We start from the raw sequence: 25658 nt of genomic DNA, 5'->3' as shown, positions 1-25658 counted from the left end.
AATCGGATACCTTCATCCGATAAAGAAGCATCTTAACCAACTCACATCGTATCGACTTTTAAATTTAGTCACTGATCTATTTAGAATGGTTGTAACTATTATTATAATTTTTTTTTATTGCTTAGATGGGTGGACGAGCTCACAGCCCACCTGATGTTAAGTGGTTACTGGAGCCCATAGACATCTACAACGTAAATGCGCCACCCACCTTGAGATATAAGTTGTAAGGTCTCAGTATAGTTACAACGGCTGCCCCACCCTTCAAACCGAAACGCATTACTGCTTCACGGCAGAAATAGGCAGGGCGGTGGTACCTACCCGCGCGGACTCACAACAGGTCCTACCACCAGTAATTACGCAAATTATAATTTTGCGGGTTTCACTTTTATTACACGATGTTATTCCTTCACCGTGGAAGTCAATCGTGAACATTTGTTGAGTACGTATTTCATTAGAAAAATTGGTACCCGCCTGCGGGATTCTAACACCGGTACATCGCTTCAACACTATTGCACCGGACGTCTTATCTTTTAGGCCACGACGACTTCGACTATCTATACTAATATTATAAAGAGGAAAGATTTGTTTGTTTGTTTGTTTCGAATAGGCTCCGAAACTACTGGACCGATTTGAAAAATTCTTTTTCCATTAGATGCCGACATTGTCCCTGATGAACATAGGCTACTTTTTTTATTAATTTTTTTTGGTTTCATGTGTGTTTTAATGTTTCCGAAGCGAAGCGAGGGCGGGTCGCTAGTTATTAAATAAATTAACAAACAAAATCTAAATCATTTCGTTCTTGTTGACTATTGCAAATTGATAGAATAATATATGAACTGTCTGTGTGTCTGAGCTTTTTTAAGTTTGATATAGCTGACCCGTTCGACGAACCGAAACCAATTCACATTGAAAACTCTGTGTAAGTTTCTAACATAATGGTAAACGTTATTACGGAGGCTATCTTTTGCGTTATTATTAAAATATAAACACAGCATTTTGTAGCGCTTATATTCAGACTGTATGTGATTGGATTAACTGAATCGATCGGCATTGAATCATTCAAAAATCATACGAACGTAAATTATTCCCTATGTCATCAAGACGAATATGTTGGAGTTTGTAAAATATACCTTGTATTACAATTGAAGTACCTAAACGTTTTTGAAATGAAGAAAAATCCTTGAATTTCTGGAATCGTGTAGAAACAAGAATGTTCAATGTTGTTTCCGAGCGCATTCTTATGAATAAGCAAATAGCAACGGAATCTCAACAACAAATACCGGGTGGGTCTACATCACTTAGCAGCGACATATTGCAAAAACAATGCTCCCTGCATTATCATATTCATTGCTTTATTAAAATGTGATTTAAAAGATCGTTTACATTTTTGTAATTTAACATTTTTATCCCCTCGAAACGTTTATTGATGTCAGACGGAATGAATTCAATTGCAAAACTTAAGGACAGATCTAGTCATGATCTAGAATCTTATAATTAGATAGTAGACACCTAAATATGTTGATTATTTTAGTATAGACGAACGATCGAAAATGTCCAACTGTTTTGCTAACAATACAATATACTTGTTAATATCAATTTAATGTAAATTATGTCAATTTAATTGTGCACCAGATACACGTTGATTGGAGCCCTTAGAAACCTCAACGGGATTATACGCGTCTAGATATTGCGTTTAATTAATATTTGGAAATCTGCTATTCCGCTTTAAAAATCAGAATACATGATTGCTTTGCCACAGAAATAGGGAAAACGATGGTACCGATATAGAAAACTAAAACGAAGATCTGAGTCCGCAGATGACTGATAATTAATTACTTCGACCGACAGTTATCTTAAATAAATCCCCTAAAATTCCTCTCGCATTTATCATGAAATGGAACGAGAATATATTCGACTTCTTAGAACATACTCTTGGCTGGATATTGTTTTATGATCTTATACGAGCTTGTAAGTCTTTTCTGATAACAGCAAGAACATAGGGAGTGTAACAAAGCAAAAGTAATTGTAAAACCGAAAACGAAATATGAAGAAAAAAAATTGTTTATAAATAAGGTCTCGTTATACTTTCGGAGAAATAAAGCCTCTAAAATGAAACAGATATGTCATTTTATAACAAGAATATTGAGTTTGATCAGATCACTGTACCACTGTACGATTTGTACCCCGACCTACCGCAATTGGCTGCACAAGCGTCAGCTTGCTGGTAGGGTGACCACGGATACCGATTAATAGCACTCAATTCTTTTTTTGACTTATAATTAATTAAGGATCCCATTAGTTGTGGTCACCACTAATGTTCCATGTTATCCTAACGAAGTTTTATCGGAAATATTAAAACATTCTGCCCAGACCGCGAAGAAGTCGCGAATTCCAGTTCGAAGGGTAAATTGTAGCTTTACAATAAAATTAAGACTTAAACCTCAAGGTGGTGTGACATTTATGTTGTGTATGAGGTCCAGTAACGATTTAATAATAGGTGCGTCGTCAGTTCTTCAACCCAGTGCAATACAAAAGACAATTTCCGACTATTGTGCTATTCAGTTTGTTACCTACGGTTAGGTGGTAATTGCAATAAGTAATATTTAAACAAAGCAATGTTCATAATTAGCACGATTTCATAGAATTCGTGAGGTTTTATATACCCTATAATGAAGGGCATACCTTTTGATATGTTTTTATCTGAAAACGTTCCACCAACGTCACGCCGATTCTTAGCGTTCTATTATTAACTTTTAGAGGTTGAATTTAGTTCATTTTTGTTCGAATAACAAATATGTACATATATCATGAGTTATATGACAATTATCTCTAAGGAGAAATGAAAGGAAAAAAACTGTTTATACTCGTGATATGATGCGCACTTACATATGTTTGTGGTTTTGTTTGTTTGTATTTGTTATATTGTTAATTTGATTGCGTTCAAACGTAATAGTTGTTATTGGCCTCCGGGGAATGTTTCTTGGATAGTCCAATCCACTTACATGCTTTGAATATTTTTTGTGTATCTATATTCTTTTGAAGGCGGACGAGCATGCAGCCCACCGGATGGAGAGTGGTCATAGTGACTCATGGACTACAAGGAAAATCTGAGTTTTTTTGCCTATCTATATGCCAGTAGACTCGAGGAACCATGATGGCTTCGCCTTTATTCGTGGGCGAGTACAAGACGTCAAAATGTCCTAACATCTGTCCTAGAAAGAGCAGTGCTTCGCTGAATCTACCACTGATCACTGAGTAGATCCGACGAGAAACTCAGTGGTTGAATATTAGGGGTTCAGCCGAGTCCCTGCCTAACGCAAGTATTGGGAGTTACAGCGAAGCAAGCATAACCAGGTTATGTTCTGCTGTTATAATATTCACAAGGATACATTGAAGCGTCTAATAATACCTACGTATTACTGACGTATCATTACCTACTGATACCTTTCAATTTGATAATAGAGTTGTCGCTCCCATATGATTCACTTCGATCAGATATTTCTCGTAGTATTGAGTAAGGTCAGTATTACTTATTTAAACTTGAAGATCGTATCACCGGAGCATTAACCTACGTGATAGAGCTGGAGACATCTACATAGTAGATTTAGTATCAATGACTCCTGCCATTGCTGATGTCCATGAGCGACCGTTACCACTTACCATATTTTCATCTTATAACATTTTACATACCGATTTATATATTATATGATATATTATAATATTAAATGATATATTAGTAAAGTATTTCGATATACCTACACACTAAATGTTAACTACAGTTCACTACATGAACTATAATACATATTATTATTTCGATTTTAGTTCCGATAACAACATTATGCTGATCAAGGCTACTACTAACACAATGATTGTTTTTCCTATTCCTCTGCCATACATTTTAAAATTCGTTCCATTTCCTACGTATGTACAGAAGTATGTTTTATTCATATATGTATATTGTTTTATTCAAAGTCAAGTAAGTATCCTGCACGTACTCTGGACCACAAGTACCTAAGTATTCTTAATAAATATGTATTATTGACCGTACCCAGTAGTTTCGGTTCACGCAATATATATTTTTATTAACCAGAATATTAAAGTTAACTAAACATAATAATAAAATCGAGAAGAAATTCGATTTTGAAAACCCCTTAATAATATAAGACTCCTCAATCAATAAATCTGTCTTATCAAATGTAATTGAGTAGTAAATCAATTTTTGACCAACTAATTTATTTAATATTATTTAAATTTGACTATTTATCCTTTGATTACGAGAAAAACATTGCATTTCTCTTGTAATTTCTTGTTGGTCCGAAAGTCACAAGATCTGTCCAGACCAACTTGGACTTAGTTTTCTTGCCGATCCCCAAAACAGTACACGAAGGGGGGCCGAAACACTACAAGCGCTCGGATTTTAGTCGGTTCGTATTGAAAGAGCATTCTTTAACGCCTCGTCGTTCGCTTCTGCAAGACGGTGTAGGTACTCGCAGAATTGGAGCACTGCCCGACATGATTCGTTCACTCGGCAACGAACTGCCGACTTTTACTGGTGGTAGGGCCTCTTGTGAGTCCGCACGGGTAAGTACCACCACCCTGCCTATTTCTGCCGTAAAGCAGTAATACGTTTCGGTTTGAAGGGTGGGGCAGCAGTTGTAACTATACATGAGACCTTAGAACATATATCTCAAGGTGGGTGGCGCATTTACGTTGTAGATGTCTATGGGCTCCAGTAACCACTTAACACCAGGTGGGCTGTAAGCTCGTCCACCTACCGAAGAAATAAAGTCTATAGCGGTTTGTAATCAGCATAGAGCGTCTCCACTTTCAGGTTCCAATACTAACACAGAGGACGCCGCACCGAAAGGCCCTGTCAATACTGGCACGAAGCGGCTGCGCCAAAGTTCACCGCTCTCACTGTACCAAGTATAGGCGGTGCGTAGCCTGATCGGTTCCCCTAGTGATAGGTGAATCTAGTTATTTATCTAACTCTCAAGATATCAAAGTCCATGGTTTACTTTGGTATTTATGGTTCATAATTATTAAAAAAAAAGATTTAAAAAAAAATAAACTTTTAAAATATAAACTTATATAAATGTACCTAGTCAGGTCATAAATTCTGTCACATGTTTAATGTAAAATAATTGAAACAAGTTTATTCATTATGTAACCATTCATATACCAAAATGAACTTAACAAAACATAGATTCTTATGACACTAATGTTTATTCAAAATGATCTCCGTGATTTTGAATACAGGCCTTCAATCTGCGCGGCCAGTCGTCTATCGCAGCACGAACGAGGTCCATGTCAATATCGGCGGCTGCCTTAATCAAGGATGTCTTGAGTGACTCCAAATTGGAATGAGGCTTTGAGCACGCCTTTTCCTCCAAGTGTTTCCATATCTTGTAATCTAACGGATTCAAATCTGGACAAGAGGGCCAGTCTTCGTGCCGGATGAAGTCGATTTCACGCGCCGCCAGACAGTCTTGTGTGCTCTTCGCTCTATGAGCTGGCGCCGAATCTTGTTGGAATACCCAGTGCCTGTTATTGAACATGGTATGAGAAACAGGTTCCACAAGGTTCGTCAGGACTGTATTTTGATACACAACTGCATTCGTTTTTACACCTTTCTCACAAAAATGTACCTCTGTTAAGCCCCAATAAGAAACTCCCAACCATACCATGAGCGAGGATGGAAAATGACCTCGTTGGACACGCGGAATACGGTTGCTCGCTTCTTCACTACTGCGTGCGTACACCTTATCATTTTGTTTGTTGTAGCTCTCTTCTACGGTAAAAATTTTTTCATCCGAAAAAAGAATTTCCCAATATTTTTTTTCCGCGTACCGCTTCAACAAAGCGCGGCATCTCTTCAGTCTCAGGTCCATTAGACGAGCATTCAAACGATGTCCTGTTTTTCATCGATATGCCCGAAGCCCTAAGTCTTCATTTAACACCCTTTTCACCGTGGTTCTGCTTAACCCCATCTGAAGGGCCAACAGTTTCTGCTTACGTTTGGGATTTCTTTGAATTCGCGCCTTCACAGCTTTTATCACTGCTGGAGTCCTAACATACCGAGGGCGACCACTTCTTGACCTGTCATCTACACTAGAGTCTTCATTGTATCGTTTGATTGTACGATAAACGAATCTTTTGGTTATATTAAAATTTTTCAGTATGTTAAAAATTTGAATTGGCGCGTAACCGCAACGATGCAACGCAATAACTGCAACACGATCTTCTTTAAGCGTCCACTCCATATTTAAAAATGAGTAAAATTCTAAAAGTATACATTTTTATTTTCATGAACAATTCGAAATTCGAATTCAATAAACTTTTTTGTGGCCAGCATTCTAAAAGAAAAGTTTTTACTGTGTGACAATACTTATGACCTGACTAGTTATATTGTCTTAATGCCTGTGATGTACTGGCTTTAGATTGTCCTACATTTGTTCAACATTACGCTCTTATAAAAAGATCCCTTACCGTTATGAAATTATTATCAGAAATATTTTGTAATCTTGCTGTTTCAACCCTTCTATTCCGATTACAGCGAGCCAAAAAATACCGAGAATCTACGTAACACGCAATAACTTTGTTTTCCAATTACATTTACCGAGAATTTGAACAACCAAGCTGTATATTTTAGGCTCGTCCATTCTTCTACTATTTACGCCAACTGTTACATTCGAACCAGATTACCAAACAGATCCTTTATTTTTATATTATATTATATTTGTTAGTGAAATATGTAACTGGAAAATTTCTAACTTATTTTTAGACATAAATACCATTCCAACATCAGAAGTGTTGTTTGCACAATAAGTAAAGTTGTGTGTATTGAAACTGTTAAGTGTTTATAACCGAATTTAGTTTGGGACGTTTATTTTTAGGTAATACCGCTATTTGGAATGAATAGTTTCGTCACAAATATGTACGGGGAATCGTGCATTTCGCACGCATCTGTATATTCCATCAAAACAGAGATATAATTCGATTCGAGTCACTTCGTACCAGAGAGTTGAAATATAACTATATAAATATATTTAAATGAATGGTTCGTACAACACTTTCAGCTAACATCTTTGTATGTTCGCCTATTCCGCCTATTTTCGCCGTGAAGCAGTAATGCGTTTCGGTTCGAAGGGTGGGCTAGCCGTTGTAACTATACTGAGACCTTAGAACTTATATCTCGAGGTGGGTGGCGCATTTACGTTGTAGATGTCTATGGGCTCCAGTAACCACTTAACATCAGGTGAGCTGTGAGCTCGTCCATCCATCTAAGAAATAAAAAATAAAAAATGTACGTCTATAAGTTATCGGTCAGTTGTAGTTTACTAACAGATACATCATCAAGTTTTCGATCATCAAAAAGTAAACAAGGGCAGTTCGTACAAATTAAATTATACATCTTTTGGTGCTGTAAATGTGTATATTATATTTAATAATAAATGAATTTTTTCTAATCTTTTTCAAAATACCTCTCACATCTTGCAAAATGGTGTGTCTATATTAGCCGAGCTTTGAGAGACTTCGAGTTCTGATGAGGTTTAGCGGAAACATTCTCTTCTGGATGTCTTTTTTTTAATCTAATGAACAACATTTGGACTGAAAATAGGCTACGCGTCCTACTGAATGCAGTAGGAAATATACTTTCTTTTCGAGATCGTTACACTCTTTGTATACATAAATGGATACGGTTCAAAACAAATTGAAATTGTATGATGCCAGCTTCTACAAATGGGACAAGAATAACGCTACCGGAATCCCGTTGGGGCGACTGACGTCAAACCAAACTGACCATATTACAATAATTAATTTAAATCACAAAAAAGGAAAAATCCCTTCATTGCCCATTCATTTTTACCTTATCTCTGAATAAGTGGATGTGTCGTCGCCTTTTTATGTCCGTCAAAGTTTTTATTGACATACAATAAATCATTTATTATTTTACTTTAAATATAATATTTACACAGACTGAATGATTGGTTATTAACGCGACGTGACGTATTGGATTTAAGTCCTTAATTGTTATATAAATAGTGGGTATGGTGTTATATAACTTAAATCTTAGTTGTAGGCAGATTGGCGAACGAAATGTTTCAAGGCTCAATACTTATTGTTTGAATGAAAGTTACAAATTACAAATTTATATTAATTACCACAATTCGTTCAATTATTTTTGAAGGACGTATAGTGATGTTTTGCCGTCTCGATAGTTAAATGCGAACGCAAAATGTACCTTTATAAAATAAGTGAACGAATAGTCTACATATGTTTAATACTGTATAATATATTATAATTTATGTATAATAATGTAGATAAAACAAATTACATTGCGAAAACTATTAACTTTTAATAAAATTCCCTACGGCCTTCAGTGTTCTTGAGTATCGTAACTAAAATAAAACTGTAAATTAATAATCGTCAGTCTATACAGCATTGCCTTACAACGGTTCTTGCGTAAAGTGAAGTAAGCGGCGTCATTATATAAGTCGACCTAGTGGCACACTGACTCTGGCGAATGAGGCATACCAGACTTGCACCCGTTGCCTACTGCAATCGTGCGAATAATCGCGATTCGAACACTAATTGAATTTAAAACGAGAAAAAGAATGGGATTTTAAAACAAATATTATTATGTATCGATTTCTATTTATTTCTTAATTTAAACATTTTAGATTGTTATTTGATCAAATTTTTAACGTTTTTCATAAATGCGACACCATTAAAATAATTACAAAAATCGGCTCTTAATATAGTGGCTTTTAAGTTTTCACAGATAAGATTTTATATTTGCACGCGCTGAACTTTTATTTGGTCTCTCATTATTTCAAAGAAGTCATTAAATATTACATGCAAAGTCACCCTGCCCATTGACACAAGTCTATTATTATTATTATCGCTTCTAAGGAGGGGTGGTGGAACTATTAACCCTCCTATATAGCATCCCATGTTATTTATTGTGACGTTCCCTGTGTATTGAAAGTATTTTTTCTTATAGTATTTTTTAAGCCACAATCCAGCATATAATGGACAATTTCCCTTGTCTTCAACTTCTGAGGGCAAAGAACGTGCTTTCCAGAACAGAGTATAATTTATTGCCAAATGTTTCTTTTACTCCAGCATACTTGCAGCTGCAAGGCCTACTTGTTGACCTTCGCAACTTACAGTGACCCCTGAGGTTTCGTACTAGACCTCTCAGTTTATTACGACCAATACTGTGATTCCCTAGTGTACCGGCCATCGAATTCTCTCAGCAGAGCTATGAAATTAAGTTAATGTACTTTTCGTAAAACTGTTCAAATCTGTAAATACGTGAAAACTACAATGTGACATAGAAAAATATACTATCTACAACCATACACACATTTTTATAGAATACCCTCATTCTGAGGGCGTACGGTAAAACGAAAAAAAAAAAAAAAGATAGAATGTGTTACGTGTCGCATACACAATTTCGATTCGTCGCCAATTTAAATAGGCTATGTTACGAAAACAATTTTGACGAATGGTAAACAGTCGACGTCGCCCTCAGCATGTCATTTCGAATCCTCCCGATCCATTAACGGTGCTTTTAGGTACCTCAAGCACCGGTCACCGTAATCGCCGAACCTGTCGCTTGCGACGATGGTCTCGACGAGTAAATCCATAGACACAGCCCACTGAATTTCTCGCCGGATCTTCTCAGTGGGTCGCGTTTCCGATCCGGTGGTAAACTGTTCTTTCTTTGAGTCTAAACTGTTCTTGCTAGAGCCTAGTTCTTGTTAGCAACACATCCGGTTTGAGCCCCGTGAGCTCACCTATACGTTAGGGCGAAGCTGAAATAGCCTCTCAAGGCTATCAGTGTAGGTAGGAAAAAAAACATTTTATAGTTTTGTAATTACTTGATAAACAGACTAGTAGTTTTTCAAATGGAACTATCCCATCTAAATTGATTATACCAATAAAAGGAGTACATACATGGCTACATATAGCCTACGTATAAACTACATTTCCAGAAAAATCGTTACATTGTAGATTATGACGTTTTTGGAAAGTATTCCATTGAGATTTTCATAAACAGAAACACTAGAAACATTAAACTTTATTAAGCAACTTGATGTTACATTGCTAATAATTTCAATTTGGAAGCAAAGCACATTTTGGCTTCATTCTTGCTCTGTAACGTCGCTAGGTTCGTAGTACAAGAACGAAGTTACACAACCCATTAATACAACCAAAGCACAAATTGAATGGTTATGGTTATTACTCGTAGAAATGAATATCAACTTCATAAGTTAACATATGCAAGGAGATGAGGTGAATCAGAAAAAAAGTCGAATCAGTTGCTTTTAATTCTAATTACCAACCACCACCCTGCATATTTCTGCCGTGAAGCAGTAATGCGTTTCGGTTTGAAAGGTGGGGCAGCCATTGTACTGTAAAAACTGAGACCTTGGAACTTTTATCTCAAGGTAGGTGACGACATTTACGTTGTAGATGTCTATGTGCTCCGGTAACCACTTAACAGCAGGTGTGCCATGAGGTCGCCAACCAACACCAATAAAAAAAAAATTAGCTACTTAAATTTATTACGTACCTTTTGTTGTTCGGACGCAAATTAGTGAACACTTTCAATGGCGGCGGTATCACCGCATAGATTCTACACGGTAAGGGTGTTTGTTGTATTACTGCTATATTTTTGAGACTCCTTACGTCCAAATTTACAAAAAAAACATTCAATGAAGTTATACGTTTTTATTTCTAAAGGTAAATCAATGAGCCTAGCGAAAACTTGAGGGTACGTTTGATTGATATCAAAGATATTTTTTTAAAATAGACACATTTACTTACTAAACGGTAAGTACACAATGTTACACAATGTCACGATTGTAATTAAAAGTACTATTATGGTTTAATCTCGCCTTTACTATTGTAATTTTATTATTTCAGACGTTTCGAATATTTTACTGTTTTCATAAGCACGGACGCCTAAGGTGTTTCTCTGAAGGTGCGACGCGTGAATATTGTTCAACTACCGTCTAATTTTATTGTAAAATATTAATTCATGTTCCTTTGTTGACTGATTTTCTTGATTAATGTTTGTTGTTTATAGCTATATTCTAGAATGCATCGCCGTTGTTCCCGACCTCGTTTGTAAACTTCAATATTTTCGGTAATTGTGAATACCACGTGCCTTTCAGTCGACTTACCTCCAATCGTGCCCCAGCCTTTGCCCTCGTGAATGTTGAATAAATGAATGTTCTTGTTTAACATTGTACTGAACATGGATGAAATAACAGCATTCGTAATAGACTTATGCGACTATTTTTTTCTTACTTATCCGCTGTTAGCCTAGAGGGCTATTACAGCTACGCCCGGACGGGTAGTTGAGCTCACGACACATAGTACGATGTCACACGACAGTAGTACGATTGGGTACACTACGTAAAATATACAACAAAAGTTTCGAACTACCATCTGATGCAAGAAGGTTTAACATAATATCCTAAACCTTTAGACTGGAGCATGTGGATACTATATGAAAAGTGAGGCATAGGTGATACTGATAGCACGCTCTACTAATGTTTTTATTTGCTGGCGTAGATAAACTGATGAGCTCACGGCCCACTCGGTGTTAAACTGTTACCGGACCATTTTTAACACATTTCGGGTCTGTAGATAAATACGTGTTTGTTCCAAAATCAACTCGTAACATCATATCAGGTCTCTGTCTGTCTGTACCAATTGATTTACCCTTAACTATTTTTTTAAGTCTTATTTAAAATTTTGTTCGGGTATGATATCATTGGGATACAAAAGAAAATTTATTACTTTTATTGTAGGTACATTTAACTTTAATAAGAAAAAAATAATTATGTAATATGTAGGTACTTATGCAATTCCTAAATTTACTCCTAAAATATCGTGATTTGGCGATGTTCGCTAATAAGGGAGCGGTGTTCGGGTCGACGTACGCTGCACGGTGATGTTTACGTTTATTATGTTTATCCAGTACCGGCCGCCACGGGTACATTTACGCGAGATAAACACTGAACACGCCGCTGGTTACCTAACTTCACGGTCAACGGCTTGATCATCCCCAGGATTTACACATATTACATAACTATCACTTATATATAACAATGACGAATGCAAAGATAGATAGGTAGTTTTGGTATTGTGTAAGCACCAGTTTCAAAAACTTGTGCAAAATTTTCACACACCCGGCTCGCTAATATTTATCCTTTAGTATTGAATTAATTGTCTTTACTCACGTCGAAAGGTGGATCTTGATTGCCGCCAAATGCCGGTCTCATTTTGTTTTTATTTGTTGTATTATATTTTGAAACTATATTTTCATGATCTCGTCGCTACGAACTTTATTGAATTTCAGAAACACGTCTAACTACAATCACTGGACGACACAAACTGAATGAATGCAATTTAGGTGAAGTAGAAGAGCAAAATTTTTTGATTGATTGATGAACTATTGAATGCTTAATTTTATAATCTGTCGTAGAATGAATGATTTTCACAGATGGGCAACAACAACTGGTGTTTCTCTTTTGACAGCTGGACAATTATGTTGCCAGCAATTCTAAAGCTCCCGTGAACGGTAGAATTCAAATATCTCCGGAAATCTGAGGAATTGTAAGATGGCATTACTGTCGCAATATAATCTTAGATTTCTTACTTTGAATTGGCTCTTATATTTTACTACCTGACAAGAAGTAATTAATTTCACTAATCAACTTCACGAAATATCCCGGGGTATTTGACTAATTTTCTCCATCTAATGTAAATAATATCATCCATCCGTATTAATTAGTACTTTTACAAATATTTACACTGTGTGAACGAGTTCCATTGTTTTTCTAAACGTTACTATTTTGAGAGTTCACGTTTATTAAATTTGTTTTTAAGAATCAATAGTCAAAGTTCCTTCAAATTAAAGGTATTTTTTGAAGGAAAATTGACAGAATTAGTTTGTGCTTGAAACAGCAAAAAAGATAAACAAGGAAAAACTGGCAACAATGTTTTGTCATCTTGCGTGAAAGATTAGTCAAAGACGAAAATTGATGAAATCGCTTTTGGTGACTTGAACGGTTCTGTCTAAAAACGATTTTGTTGGGCTTAGTGGTGACTAATACATGTTTTTGTTTGTCGTGCAAGTTTTTAAGTAATTTACAAGTATAAATATTTATAAACAAACTTTTTTCGTTGACCTAAATGCATGACAATGTATAATTTGGTTTCAATTGTGTAAAACTTCGACGCAGTGCACAGTTCGTTAATAACGATTTCAGTACTATCAATAAATATACCAGAAAGAGTGTGCTGAATAAAAAAATACAGTGGAGATGTTTGAATAATTACTGTCTATTAAAGGCGAATGAGACTTGGTTTTAAAACGAGCCTAAGGAATCTTATTGGATCGCAGCCTGTAATGGCTGGATAAGCAGTAATTTTCAAACTGAGAGAACCAAGTCCAAACACTATGGAAGACGACGGAGACGACAAAGATGATACTAAGAGGTAGGCAATTATCCAAATAATATGCGCCTTACATTCGTTTTTATAAAGTTCTTCAATTATTTTTAAAATATGTGAATGTAAACAGAGAATACATTAAAGTGTGAATCTGTGAATAATAAGATAATTTCGACTTTTCGCTTTAAAATGGAATCAAACAATGAATGGAATCAATGACAGGTAGAATTTTGATAAAAGAGCATGAATTTTTTACACAATAGTATAAAAATATTATGTGGTTGTAGCCGAGCCAATCTCAAGGTGACAGTTTATGCTCTGCCTACTGCTATGTACTTATTTGCCACAAAGTCAGAATTTTTATTGACTTTAGAGCTTTAGATTGAGAGAACTATAGTGATTTTCAGAGATAAAATTAAAATTACATAAAAAATAAGGTTCTGGGCTATAAAACAATCTTAATGCATTGTAATTCTAATATCAATGTTCTATAAAGGTTTGGGAATGGTATATTAAAACTGATTTTGAAATATTGATTCAATATTCGATATTTTTTCAAATAATGAGATTCACCAACTACTCTACCTCACCCTACATAAATACAAGAGGTGACTTAACAATTGTCCAAACCACCTGGCATACTATATGTCAAGCACACAAGATGCCTCAAGTAGCAAGCAATACTTGAACTGTATTAAAGATTTCAGATTTCAAATATTGATTACTATTTTTAGTGACTTTGTCAATAGGCAAGTGACTCTTAACACCGGTATATTCTGTCAGCTTATAGACTATCTGCTGATTGCAGATTAAAAACAGAAAAAAGTACACAGAAAACACTAAAAGCCTGTTTACTTAGCAATACTTTCGCTTTTACAATGAACCTGTTTATAGCTGAAACAGGCATGTCAAAAATGATCTAATATATTTGCATTGTAATTTACACAGGAGGACTCGTAATTTGAGTGAAAAAAAGCGACGGGATCAGTTTAATATGCTGGTCAATGAGCTTAGTTCAATGGTCTCAACGAACAACAGGAAGATGGATAAATCTACAGTACTCAAGTCTACAATATCCTTCCTGAAAAACCATAATGGTAAAATTATAAGACTTACAGTATCTTGCTAATGTGATTATTTTTCATAGCCTGTAAAAGGAGCTGCTTATTAAATTAATTTCATGTCTTCATAATTATTTAAAATTTTCCTATTCATGTTGTGATTTGAAGTGGCTTAAAATTTTACTACCAACTTTAGTGCTTACTGCCAACTTGCTCATGTTTACACTTGATGAAAATAGGCAAATAAGCATATTGCTCTTCTGATGCTTAGTTGTTACTGGAAGACTAGACTTCAGAACATGAATGAGTTTGAAGTCTCCGTTGGATTGTACAATGATTGACCCGCCTTTCAAAATAGAACACATGACTGCTTTGCAGCACAAATAAGTAGAATAGTGGCAGCTATCCATAGCTCACATTATGCAATCATGGAAAAAAGCAGTGTACCCATTAGTGATTTGTTTGTAACATTTATGTTATTCCTAGGGGCTGATGTCAAAAAAAAATATAAAACATTCTTTCCCTAGTGGTTTTTAATCAAGTAATTTACACAATATGATAATGTGAAGTGAAGTGAATTTTCATTCAGAATGAGACAATATTGACAAATTTTTCATAATAATGAATAGCAGATTTCTTTTTATCTGGTAACTGGTGACAGAATTTTTAGCATGATTGATGATGGTAATACATTTTTTTACATCATAAAGAAAGGCTGTCTATTTTTTTAAAACACCCTCAATCTAAGGTGTCTCCTGTGGTGAGAAAACATTACTTTTGTTAATAGAAAATTAGGTTTTGGTTCTGTTTATCTGATTTTGTGTGAAATGAATGCTTTCAATATCCCAATAAAAATCCATGACTGAAAAATTATCTACTGACCCCAATCACTGGTAACACTTATCATTCTTTTATAGTGTACTATTATATTTTTCTATATATTCTTCCTACTTAATTTCTTCTACTCTTTCTGCTTTTTTATTCCTCACTATAACCAGGTGAGCTCATGGCATGTACTAAGTTCTATATTCTGATAGCTTCATATGAATGGTGCTAGGGCGTGTGGTGAGGCTGCAGATTTGCTAAGAGGTTGCAGAGACACCCTGTTCTAGCTATTGTTGCAACTAAGTAATTAATTTGTTACAATCAGAAAGGTGGAACTGTCATTATTCTAATACAACCGCTACTGACTTATCTCAAGTTAAGTGGCAGAATTTTCATTGGGATGGACCTACTGTAAATTCTCCAGTAACTATTTGACTTCAAGTGAGCCTTGAGTAGTTTATGTATGCTACCAGAAAAATACTATATTAGATAATAATGAAAAATGGTCAATTAAGTAATTATTATGTTGAAAAAAAAACAGGATGTTAATACTCTGAAAATGCAACTATCAATGCATCAAAATAGATTAAAAAAATTCCAATATTTTCCACTAACGAAACTTATGATTTTCAAATTCTATGTAATAATAATAATAAATAAATAATACTAAAACGTTGTAGACTTTTATGCATGATCATTTTTGTATTGACCGTTGCTTTATATTAATTTGTTTTAGAAATAACAGTAAGATCTCGAGCACATGACATACAAGAAGATTGGAAACCAACTTTCCTATCAAATGAAGAGTTTACATACTTGGTTCTTGAAGCGTTAGAAGGATTTGTCATGGTTTTTTCTGCGTCAGGTCGAATCTACTACGTCTCCGAAAGCATTAAATCTCTTCTTGGTTACAATCCGGTAAGTATATGGTAGGGTACCTAATAGAAATAAGTCATCTTTTTTACTATGTTAATTATAAAGTTATTAATATGGGAAATTATCGTATATACATCCTTATTATAGTAGCCTAGTAAGCTACAAGAGTTAAATACTGATCTGTTGTGAAATTGTCATTGGAGATAGACCAGTGTGAAAACGAAATGCTAGCAATGTAGTAAATGAGTTTTTATCTTAATAAATATACAAGTACTTGTTCAGTAAAGGAAGTATATTGAATACTTGTACTACTGTAATACTTGTATTCAATATACTTGAACTATGAGTACGTGTATGTATACGTCAATATAGAATTAAAATTCGAAATTGGGTCACATGATGACAGATAAGACGAAAGTCATTCTCAAGCTTACAATTAAGCAATCGCTGCAGGAGACAAGTTTTAGAGTGAAGACCAACCAAGTCAATTGATTAACTCTTTGACTTCCGTGTACGTCACCGACGCCCTACGCGGCGCACTGAAGTAATTATGTTGATTTCTGTTACTAAGGCGCCTAGTTTGCCTAAGTTTGCATACCTTTGTTTGTTAATGTATGTTTTAATCGTTCAAGTCTCTTAGAAATGGATTCATACTCAGTATCTTCGGATTCGTTTTTCCCAGAGTCTACTAGATATTCCGACGCCTTAGTAAGAAGATTGAAGAGAGAAGTTGATAAAGTTATTTCAGTGCACTACGTAGGGCACCAGTGACCTACACGGCAGTCAAAGGGTTAAGGATCAAATTTGGTTGGAGGAGTTGATTGTAATAATAATTCGTCACGCCAACATTAATTTTTTTTTCTTCTTGCAGACTGAAATTCTCAATAAGAGCATATTTGATTTGACGTTTGAAGAGGATCGCCCTAATTTATATAACATTCTACAGAACACAAATACCCCGAATCCCAAAGGTAAGTTTTTATTCAATATCACTATTAATTTAAGATGAAGTCCGCTAAACGAACAATGTTATGTTTTCTCTACATACGTGTGTAGTGTACGTATTTTGCTTTACGCGAATTCGACTGTGATTCGATCAAACATAAACTATTAAATAAATATTATGTTTGTTTCGAAGTGGCCCATCGCTGCGGCACTGGCGTATTAAATGTATTTACGATAGTTGTTTATTCTTCGATAATTGAATACAGTACTTACTTAACACTAATTTATGTACTGTTTCTTTATAACGATGCAATCAGTATCGCATAATTTAAATTGTCGATTTAAAGTAAATTCTTACAACCTATCTATTCAAAACGCTACAAAAACTAACAATCAACATCGGGATATATATATAAAGAATAAAATTAAAATATAACACAGCGAATATTTAATATTGTAATAGGCTCTGTCGCACAGTTGCACAGCTATGCGCTGCAAAGCACATTCCGAGTTCTTACAAAGTTAATAATGCAGGCTGCGCGAACTATAACATGATTCTGTACACGTCATGCTTGGTACTTGCATCTTTATTTTTAGCAAAGTGACGTGTGCTTAATCTTTTAGCTATGCAGAGAGTTTCGCAATTCAAAAACGTTTTATATTTAAAAGAGGTCTGAAGACTGATAAAAAAAACATAAAAACATAAAGAACTTAAAAAATAAAAACATTTAAATTTGGAAATTATCCTTCTCGTATGAAAACTATAGTTTTTTATTATTATTTACTATTAGTCGAATGTTTGTTTCCTAGAGCAATTGATAGGTGTAATGAATCGTCCCCTGTGGGTGACAGACGCATATCTCACCATTCACATAGGATTCGTACTAAAATAATTAAAACAGTGTAGGTAATAATATAAAAAAACCTGCACGAAGCAAAAGATTTTATCAAGGGCAATGAACATAGCATCAAAGGCTGTCGCGTTTTAAAAAATGTAATGCAACCTATACATACAGGGACACTGGTTATTAACGCATAAAGTAAAATAAAAACATTTTTTTAAGCGGTACGCCAAGTGAAGAACAGATAATAGAACAGTCTTTAATAACTGGTAAATTGTTTTGTTTACTTTTCGAATACATTTTTATTAAGAATGACCTAGTATATGCTCAAAATTATAGGGAATTCTCAGTTAGTATTATACAATATGCATTATCCGATTTAAAAAAACAGAGTGTTTCAAGATACGATTTTAGAGACTGTGGTCAACTTCTTAATGTTTCATAAGCAAAAATGGTCCTTAAATTAAACAAGACTCAGAACTGGATAATGCTAATGTGGCTAGAAAAACAGATTCTGACTTCATCAGTGGTAAAAAGCTGATTCGTCTAGTCCGAATTTTATAATAATTCGCTTGACTGTGCTTTACAGTCGCTCGCTTTTAAAGTGTGGCGTGTTCTAAACTCCATGATAATTTGGATCACAAAATATTCATTAAGATTATCTATGGTTTGTAATGTTATCTATGGCAAGATCAAGTGATGATTTTTTGGCCCCAAAGTAATGAACATTTTCCAAATAAGATATGACCTAAAGGTCTCTGTCACCAGGTCAAAAAAAAAAAAACTTACTTTTTGGCGGGAACGCGAAGAGCGAAGTTGTGTGATTTGTTTTATTTTGTCTATTTAGTGTTTCTTCAGGTTTAAATGTGTAATAACGGTGGCTTATTAACTTTTTAGTATCTGTGAAAGTGCATATATGTGGGAAAATGAAACAAAACCGCAGAACGTAACTTCTTGGGATCCTCCAAAAAGTCCACTGAAAAATTCTCAGTAAATAACCACCATTTTACTGAGATTATATTTCATCCCATATCATCTCATCTCATGCCATGTTTCATAATATTAATCAACTTCATTTCATTTCACATCATATTATCATTTGCAGAGCTAATTACTATATTAATCAAATTAGTTTCTCACCTTAATTTATCTGTACCATCCCACGCTGCTAATTTAATTCATACTTAAACTGATGTTAATAATGGCCAGCATGGACAGTTTCCTTCGTTTTTTATTATTCATATACTGTAAATAATTAAATCGGCGAAAAAAATCTTATTACTTGACACTGGTTAATGCACAAACCGTGCGTGCCATAATAAAAAAAAGATCAAGTAATGTCCGTTAAAGCGGTATGTAGCTATGATTATAAAAATAAAACATTGATATTTTAAATAATAATAATTTATTTATTAACCTTGAAAACATTTACACATAACAGTTTGCTAAAAACTCTCCACACTAGGCACTGCCTGCCTCGTGGAGAGTTTTTTAAAGGAGTATCTTAAAACTAGTAATAACGGTGCTGAATATACGAGCACATCAAAATAGTTAAGCGAATATTATATATATATATATATATATATATATATATATATATATATAAAAGAAAAGAAACAGGTGTAATGATTTTTACTATACGTGTTTAGGGTTACTTAATGCATTTCAGAAAGTCCTCCGAAAAAGAGTAGGACCAATTAAGCAGTTCTTTTGTTAACTTTCTTTTAACTTCTTCGTAATTAAGGTTAAGAATTTCGTATTGTTTATTGAGTCTGTTATATAAGTAAGGTTTCATGTAGGAGCTAAAACGACGAGCAAAAGCCGTCCTAACTGAGGGCGTCGGGATTATAGGAGTACGTTTTGTAGCAAAGACTTTGAAGTTGGTAATTTTAGGAACTTCTCTGTGGTAATCAAGGGCTGCCCTAAGGATAAATATTCTTCTCACGCTCAGGACCCCAAATTCTTTAAAGAGAGCGTCTGTGGGATACCGAAACTGTTTCTTTAAAATAGTTTTCAATACTGCTCTCTGAGCTCTTTCAAGGGTAATTAGATGAGAAGTGGCTGCTGCGCCCCAGACCAGAATGCAGTATGAGAGTATGGATTGACATAGGGCGAGGTAGATGGATTTCAGTATGTTTATAATTGCTACGTCTCGGAGCAACTTAAAGGAGAAAATTAATTTCCGGACTTTAGAAGTAGTAGAGGCTATATGCTCTTTAAATGTAAGTTTTTCAGTTTCAGTTCTTTAAATGTCAGTTTTTATATAATTATCTTTTCATTTTCTATATAATAAATTTTTATTTTCACTCTTTTTTGCCACCGTTATATATGTTATAATATGTTATGATATCTATATCGACAATCACATGGTCCAAGTAGACAACGTTATGTTATCTAACTAGCTGCTTTATTTAATAGTTATATATCGAAATATATAACATAAGCAATACTTGTGAGGAGAGAGAGAAACTCGTAGCAATGCGAAAGAATAAAGTTCTATTCAAAATGTTTTCCTTTTTCTTGGAATTATTTGTTACAAAAACTTGAGGGCTTATTATGCTCTAACAATACGAACGAAACCATAGATTTTGACTCAAATAAAAATAAGAGAAAGATTACAGTTGAGTCAACTGCCCATTTGATCATAACTAGCTATCTTATACGGAATAGATCCTAACCAACGTTCCTACACAAGATCAAGAAAGCATATGCTTGGAAAAAGTGTCTAAAGGATAAGACGTTCGGTGTATCGAGCTATGTGACTATGAAGTGTTGACATCCTGCAGACAGAAATCAATTTTTCTATTGAATTCCGTTTTTTAACACGCTCATGGCCGACTTTTACAATGGAGGAATAATATCGTGTAATTAAAATCGAATCCGCAATAAGTTATAATATGCCTAATTGCATAAAGTTATATTGGTTGGATGTCTTGTGACGTACGGGTATACATCACGATCCTGCCTATTTCTGCCGCATTCCAGTATCAAGGGTGGGACTTCGACTTTGTGTTAAGTTTTCTATGGGATTCGGTAACCACTTAACACTGACTCGGCCGGGAGCCTGTTCACTGTCTATGAAGTAAATAAATCAGAATTAGTTGTAATAACATTGCCGGAACATAAAATATAAAAGGTAATGCAACACTTCACAAATCTCATGTCGTACTTGTTGTACGGTTGATGACTTGATTATGTTAGTTAATATAATATGTTTGTGCTACAATATAAATACAAATACAATACAATACAAATAAAAATAAACGTTCTTAAAGAACTGTTGTAAGGTAAAATTTCACCGATTTTGTTTGAGGGATACTAAAGAATGAAATTTTACTGGCGGTAGGACCACTTGTGAATCTGCACGGATAGGTAACCCAACCCGGCCTCTTTCTGACACTGCTATAATGCATTTTGGTTTGAGGGATGAAACAGTCGTTGTACTGCTAAAACTGAGAACTTAGAACTCTTGTATCAAGGTAGGTGGCGGAAAACCGGGTGGGCCATTAGCTCGTACGCTCACCAAGCAAAAAAAAAACTTCTCAGCTTCTAAACTTGTGTAGCTAAGTAGACAGAAGTAAAGAAAGCAGAATGTCTAACTACGAAAATAAAACGTCTTAAGAGATATAGTAATAGCAAACAAAAACCATTCAAATATAATGATAGATAGGCAAGAAAACCAGTGTTGCCAATTAAAAATCTGTCTATAAATCACGTTATTTTTTGAAGGTCAAAAATGTTGGAATTGTTTTAAAACTAATTAAAATTAAAGCATGCAGTAATTAAGAATAACTGCTCATTTTCATATTCATTCGAAGTAAATTGGTAACTCCGGTGGTGGAAATCCTGACTGATTTGAATGCTAAAAGTTTTGCATTTTGACGTCCTCAACGTGTAAATCTCAATAAAACCCGAACAGGAATTCGAACTATTAATAGGTACATATAAAGCATCTTTACATTTAACCAATGCAATCAATAACTATAAATAGGTTACAAATCCTGTGTCACAAGCAGGACGTTCAATCAATTTGATTGCTGGTAAGTGACGAGTCAGAACAGTGGCCGCTAGGGATGCATTATGTCTAGGGTACACACGAAATCGGACCTAGTGTCGTATGCATAGACTCCACTATAGTCTTGTCGGTTGCTGACAACTGAACCTGTACACCAGAACATCGTTTAATATTCTCATTTAACTTCACTAAAAACCTTATGCTTTTTTTCCTTAATTGAAAATAGTACGATATTTAAATTTTCGACTTTAAGATCACGTTTTTATTTTGAAAATAGGACGAGGAAGAAGAACAAATTTGGAACGACCTTCGATGGCTTCAAGATAAGGATTCAAAAATAGGGAGAGTTTACTTGATGTTTCATCGTGCGGTGTATTTGTAAAGTGAAGTGGACAAACGAGTTCACTGTCTACCTATTGTAAATTCACACGCCGAGTTTTTGTACAAAGGTCACAAAATATCTTTCACCTCGTCCTTGAGACATTAGTCTAAATATCGGCATAGAATCTCGGCAATTACCTAATAGGGAATAGCACTGCCCCTGTAGGCTTACGTTACAATATAATAATTAATTAAATACGTATTATTATGGACTAGCCGTACTCGCCCGCTTCGCTGGGCATTTCAAATTAACTTTATTATTTATTGTCATTATTATTAGGGAGTTCAACACTCATATAAATATTAGCCTATACATTAAGTACATGTATTTTCTACATGGATATCAAGTTTCAAGTCAATCGGATGCATGATTCAGTAGTTATAACGGAACATCTGTAAAAACCGCTGTAGATTTATAACTAGTCAGGTCATAAGTATTGTCACACAGTAAAAACTTTTCTTTTAGAATGCTGGCCACAAAAAAGTTTATTGAATTCGAATTTCGAATTGTTCATGAAAATAAAAATGTATACTTTTAGAATTTTACTCATTTTTAAATATGGAGTGAACGCTTAAAGAAGATCGTGTTGCAGTTATTGCGTTGCATCGTTGCGGTTACGCGCCAATTCAAATTTTTAACATACTGAAAAATTTGAATATAACCAAAAGATTCGTTTATCGTACCATCAAACGATACAATGAAGATTCTAGTGTAGATGACAGGTCAAGAAGTGGTCGCCCTCGATCTGTTAGGACTCCAGCAGTGATAAAAGCTGTGAAGGCGCGAATTCAAAGAAATCCCAAACGTAAGCAGAAACTGTTGGCCCTTCAGATGGGGTTAAGCAGAACCACGGTGAAAAGGGTGTTAAATGAAGACTTAGGGCTTCGGGCATATCGAAGAAAAACAGGACATCGTTTGAATGCTCGTCTAATGGACCTGAGACTGAAGAGATGCCGCGCTTTGTTGAAGCGGTACGCGGGAAAAAAATATCGGGAAATTCTTTTTTCGGATGAAAAAATTTTTACCGTAGAAGAGAGCTACAACAAACAAAATGATAAGGTGTACGCACACAGTAGTAAAGAAGCGAGCAACCGTATTCCGCGTGTCCAACGAGGTCATTTTCCATCCTCGCTCATGGTATGGTTGGGAGTTTCTTATTAAGTTTCTTAATATATAAAGGTGTAAAAACGAATGCAGTTGTGTATCAAAATACAGTCCTGACGAACCTTGTGCAACCTGTTTCTCATACCATGTTCAATAACAGGCACTGGGTATTCCAACAAGATTCGGCGCCAGCTCATAGAGCGAAGAGCACACAAGACTGGCTGGCGGCGCGTGAAATCGACTTCATCCGGCACGAAGACTGGCCCTCCTCCAGTCCAGATTTGAATCCGTTAGATTACAAGATATGGCAACACTTGGAGGAAAAGGCGTGCTCAAAGCCTCATCCCAATTTGGAGTCACTCAAGACATCCTTGATTAAGGCAGCCGCCGATATTGACATGGACCTCGTTCATGCTGCGATAGACGACTGGCCGCGCAGATTGAAGGCCTGTATTCAAAATCACGGAGGTCATTTTGAATAAACTTTAGTGTCATAAGAATCTATGTTTTGTTAAGTTCATTTTGGTATATGAATGGTTACATAATGAATAAACTAGTTTCAATAATTTTACATTAAACATGTGACAGAATTTATGACCTGACTAGGTATATTAGTATAGATTATTTTATTAGCACCAAAAAATCATAAAAGGTCAAAAAAATCATTCAGACGAGTATTTCTTACAGCGAATCAACAGCACACAAATAACGATGAATGTTTGGTTTCTCACAGTCTTGAACACGTATGAGAATATTTATTTCGCGAACTTGTCAGCACAATTGCAACTTAATTTAGTTCTGAGCTATGGCCAACGTCGGCAGGCATACCTTCTTAATATGGCTGCGGATAACAAATGAAACCGATAGTCCACCTCGTATTAGTAGTTACCGTTGTCTATGGGCAACGACAATGCATGTATGTATGTACGTCAGTTCTTAGAAATGAAGGCAGCAGCAGAAGAATGTAACTAGATATGTACATACTATTAAAATTGCTAACGGTATTTATGTGCTCTAGCTATATTTATGTGCTCTACCCGGAGCAAGAAATCGCATCTTCTGATTAATTGCCGGGGTGGATGGATGCAGCCTGAAGCTTTGTATCTTAATGTATTTTCATCAATATTTCTAATTTTAACCGTTCATTATAATCTTATAACGGAATGTCGAGTGGACGAGATCACGGCCTTCCTGATGGTAATTTGATGCTAGAACCTTCAAACCATGAATCCCGCCATTCATATTGAGACATGAGGTCGAAATCTATTACATTCTCAACGGCTGTCCCACCTTGTAATCCGAAATCCATGAGTGCTCTTCAACAAAAGGCAGTGCTTTTGCGTGCGGCGTAATAATAAACCCTACCACTAGTAAAATCTGTCAGAGTTAGGTCGAGAAAAATCTTTAATTGTTTTCTATACTCGAGTTCCAGTTATTAAAGCCTATTTTTTGTTCCTCCTTCGTTACCTTCACATTGAAAGAAATACAAACATTTAAAAGACTTCAATAAAAAAAAAACTTTCATCTTCACAACAATTGCTGAAAGAAGCTTTCATTTCATTTGAAAATATTACGAATAAAAAGTAAAGCTTTTCGAAATCGACGGATGGTACGCATGCGCACCTGCCATTGATTATTTGTCAACACCCTATTCCGCGAATTTGGCCATAAAAAATCAGACATTCATTAGGTTTCGACCGTTGTTAAGGCGTTGTTTACTTCTACAAATATCTACCGATTTGTAATATGCTAGAATATAAAAAAAACCGAACAAGGCTCCCATTTAATTTCTGTCGAGGGACGATGCGACTTGTACTCTGGGCTCTATTCGTCTCTCTCATCTTTCTTGGTATGAAGAAAGTAATCACGACTTCTATCACTCTCCATACTTATTTCGTTACCTGTAAAGCATTCTGCCTAGGTCTGTCACCTTTATAGCAGACTGCCGCACTGCCAATAATATTTAATGCAATTTAGACTTCCACGCTATGATGCCCATTAATAGTTTAAAAAAGCTAACAAAATACGCTTTTATAGAAAATCCAACTAAAAAATAGAAAATGAATGGTAATCAATTTGAATTTATTGAATGAAAGAAAATATTAACAAAACAAATAGTATAATAAAAA

General features: G+C 35.1%; 2 protein-coding genes across 4 annotated transcripts in view; one reads left to right on the top strand and one right to left on the bottom strand.

Annotated features, from left to right (window-relative positions):
* LOC114246922 (uncharacterized) overlaps nt 1–12422 on the bottom strand; it is a 39499-nt gene extending 27077 nt beyond the window's left edge. The window contains exon 1 of one of the 2 annotated variants that reach the window (XM_028179673.2): nt 12264–12422. In XM_028179673.2, the coding sequence (XP_028035474.2) occupies nt 12264–12305 (42 nt within the window). In that variant the 5' untranslated portion in view covers nt 12306–12422. Of the gene's footprint in view, nt 1–10585; nt 10994–12263 lie in introns of those variants that run through there. The other variant, XM_089730224.1, reaches the window with a different exon arrangement.
* Nucleotides 12423–13049: 627 nt separating this feature from the next.
* Clk (circadian locomoter output cycles kaput protein Clock) overlaps nt 13050–25658 on the top strand; it is a 39051-nt gene continuing 26442 nt past the window's right edge. For both annotated transcript variants that reach the window (XM_089730214.1, XM_089730209.1), the window contains exons 1-4: nt 13050–13524; nt 14428–14576; nt 16102–16283; nt 17113–17212. In XM_089730214.1, coding sequence (XP_089586340.1) covers nt 13487–13524; nt 14428–14576; nt 16102–16283; nt 17113–17212 — 469 coding nt within the window. In that variant the 5' untranslated portion in view covers nt 13050–13486. The remainder of the gene's footprint in view (nt 13525–14427; nt 14577–16101; nt 16284–17112; nt 17213–25658) is intronic.

The sequence above is a fragment of the Bombyx mandarina genome, chromosome 01 (assembly GCF_030267445.1).
Source record: "Bombyx mandarina strain Sakado chromosome 01, ASM3026744v2".
In the NCBI taxonomy this organism is placed as follows: Eukaryota; Metazoa; Arthropoda; class Insecta; order Lepidoptera; family Bombycidae; genus Bombyx; species Bombyx mandarina.
Note: the sequence above shows the minus strand (reverse complement) of the source record. Positions and strands in the feature narration are given on the sequence as shown.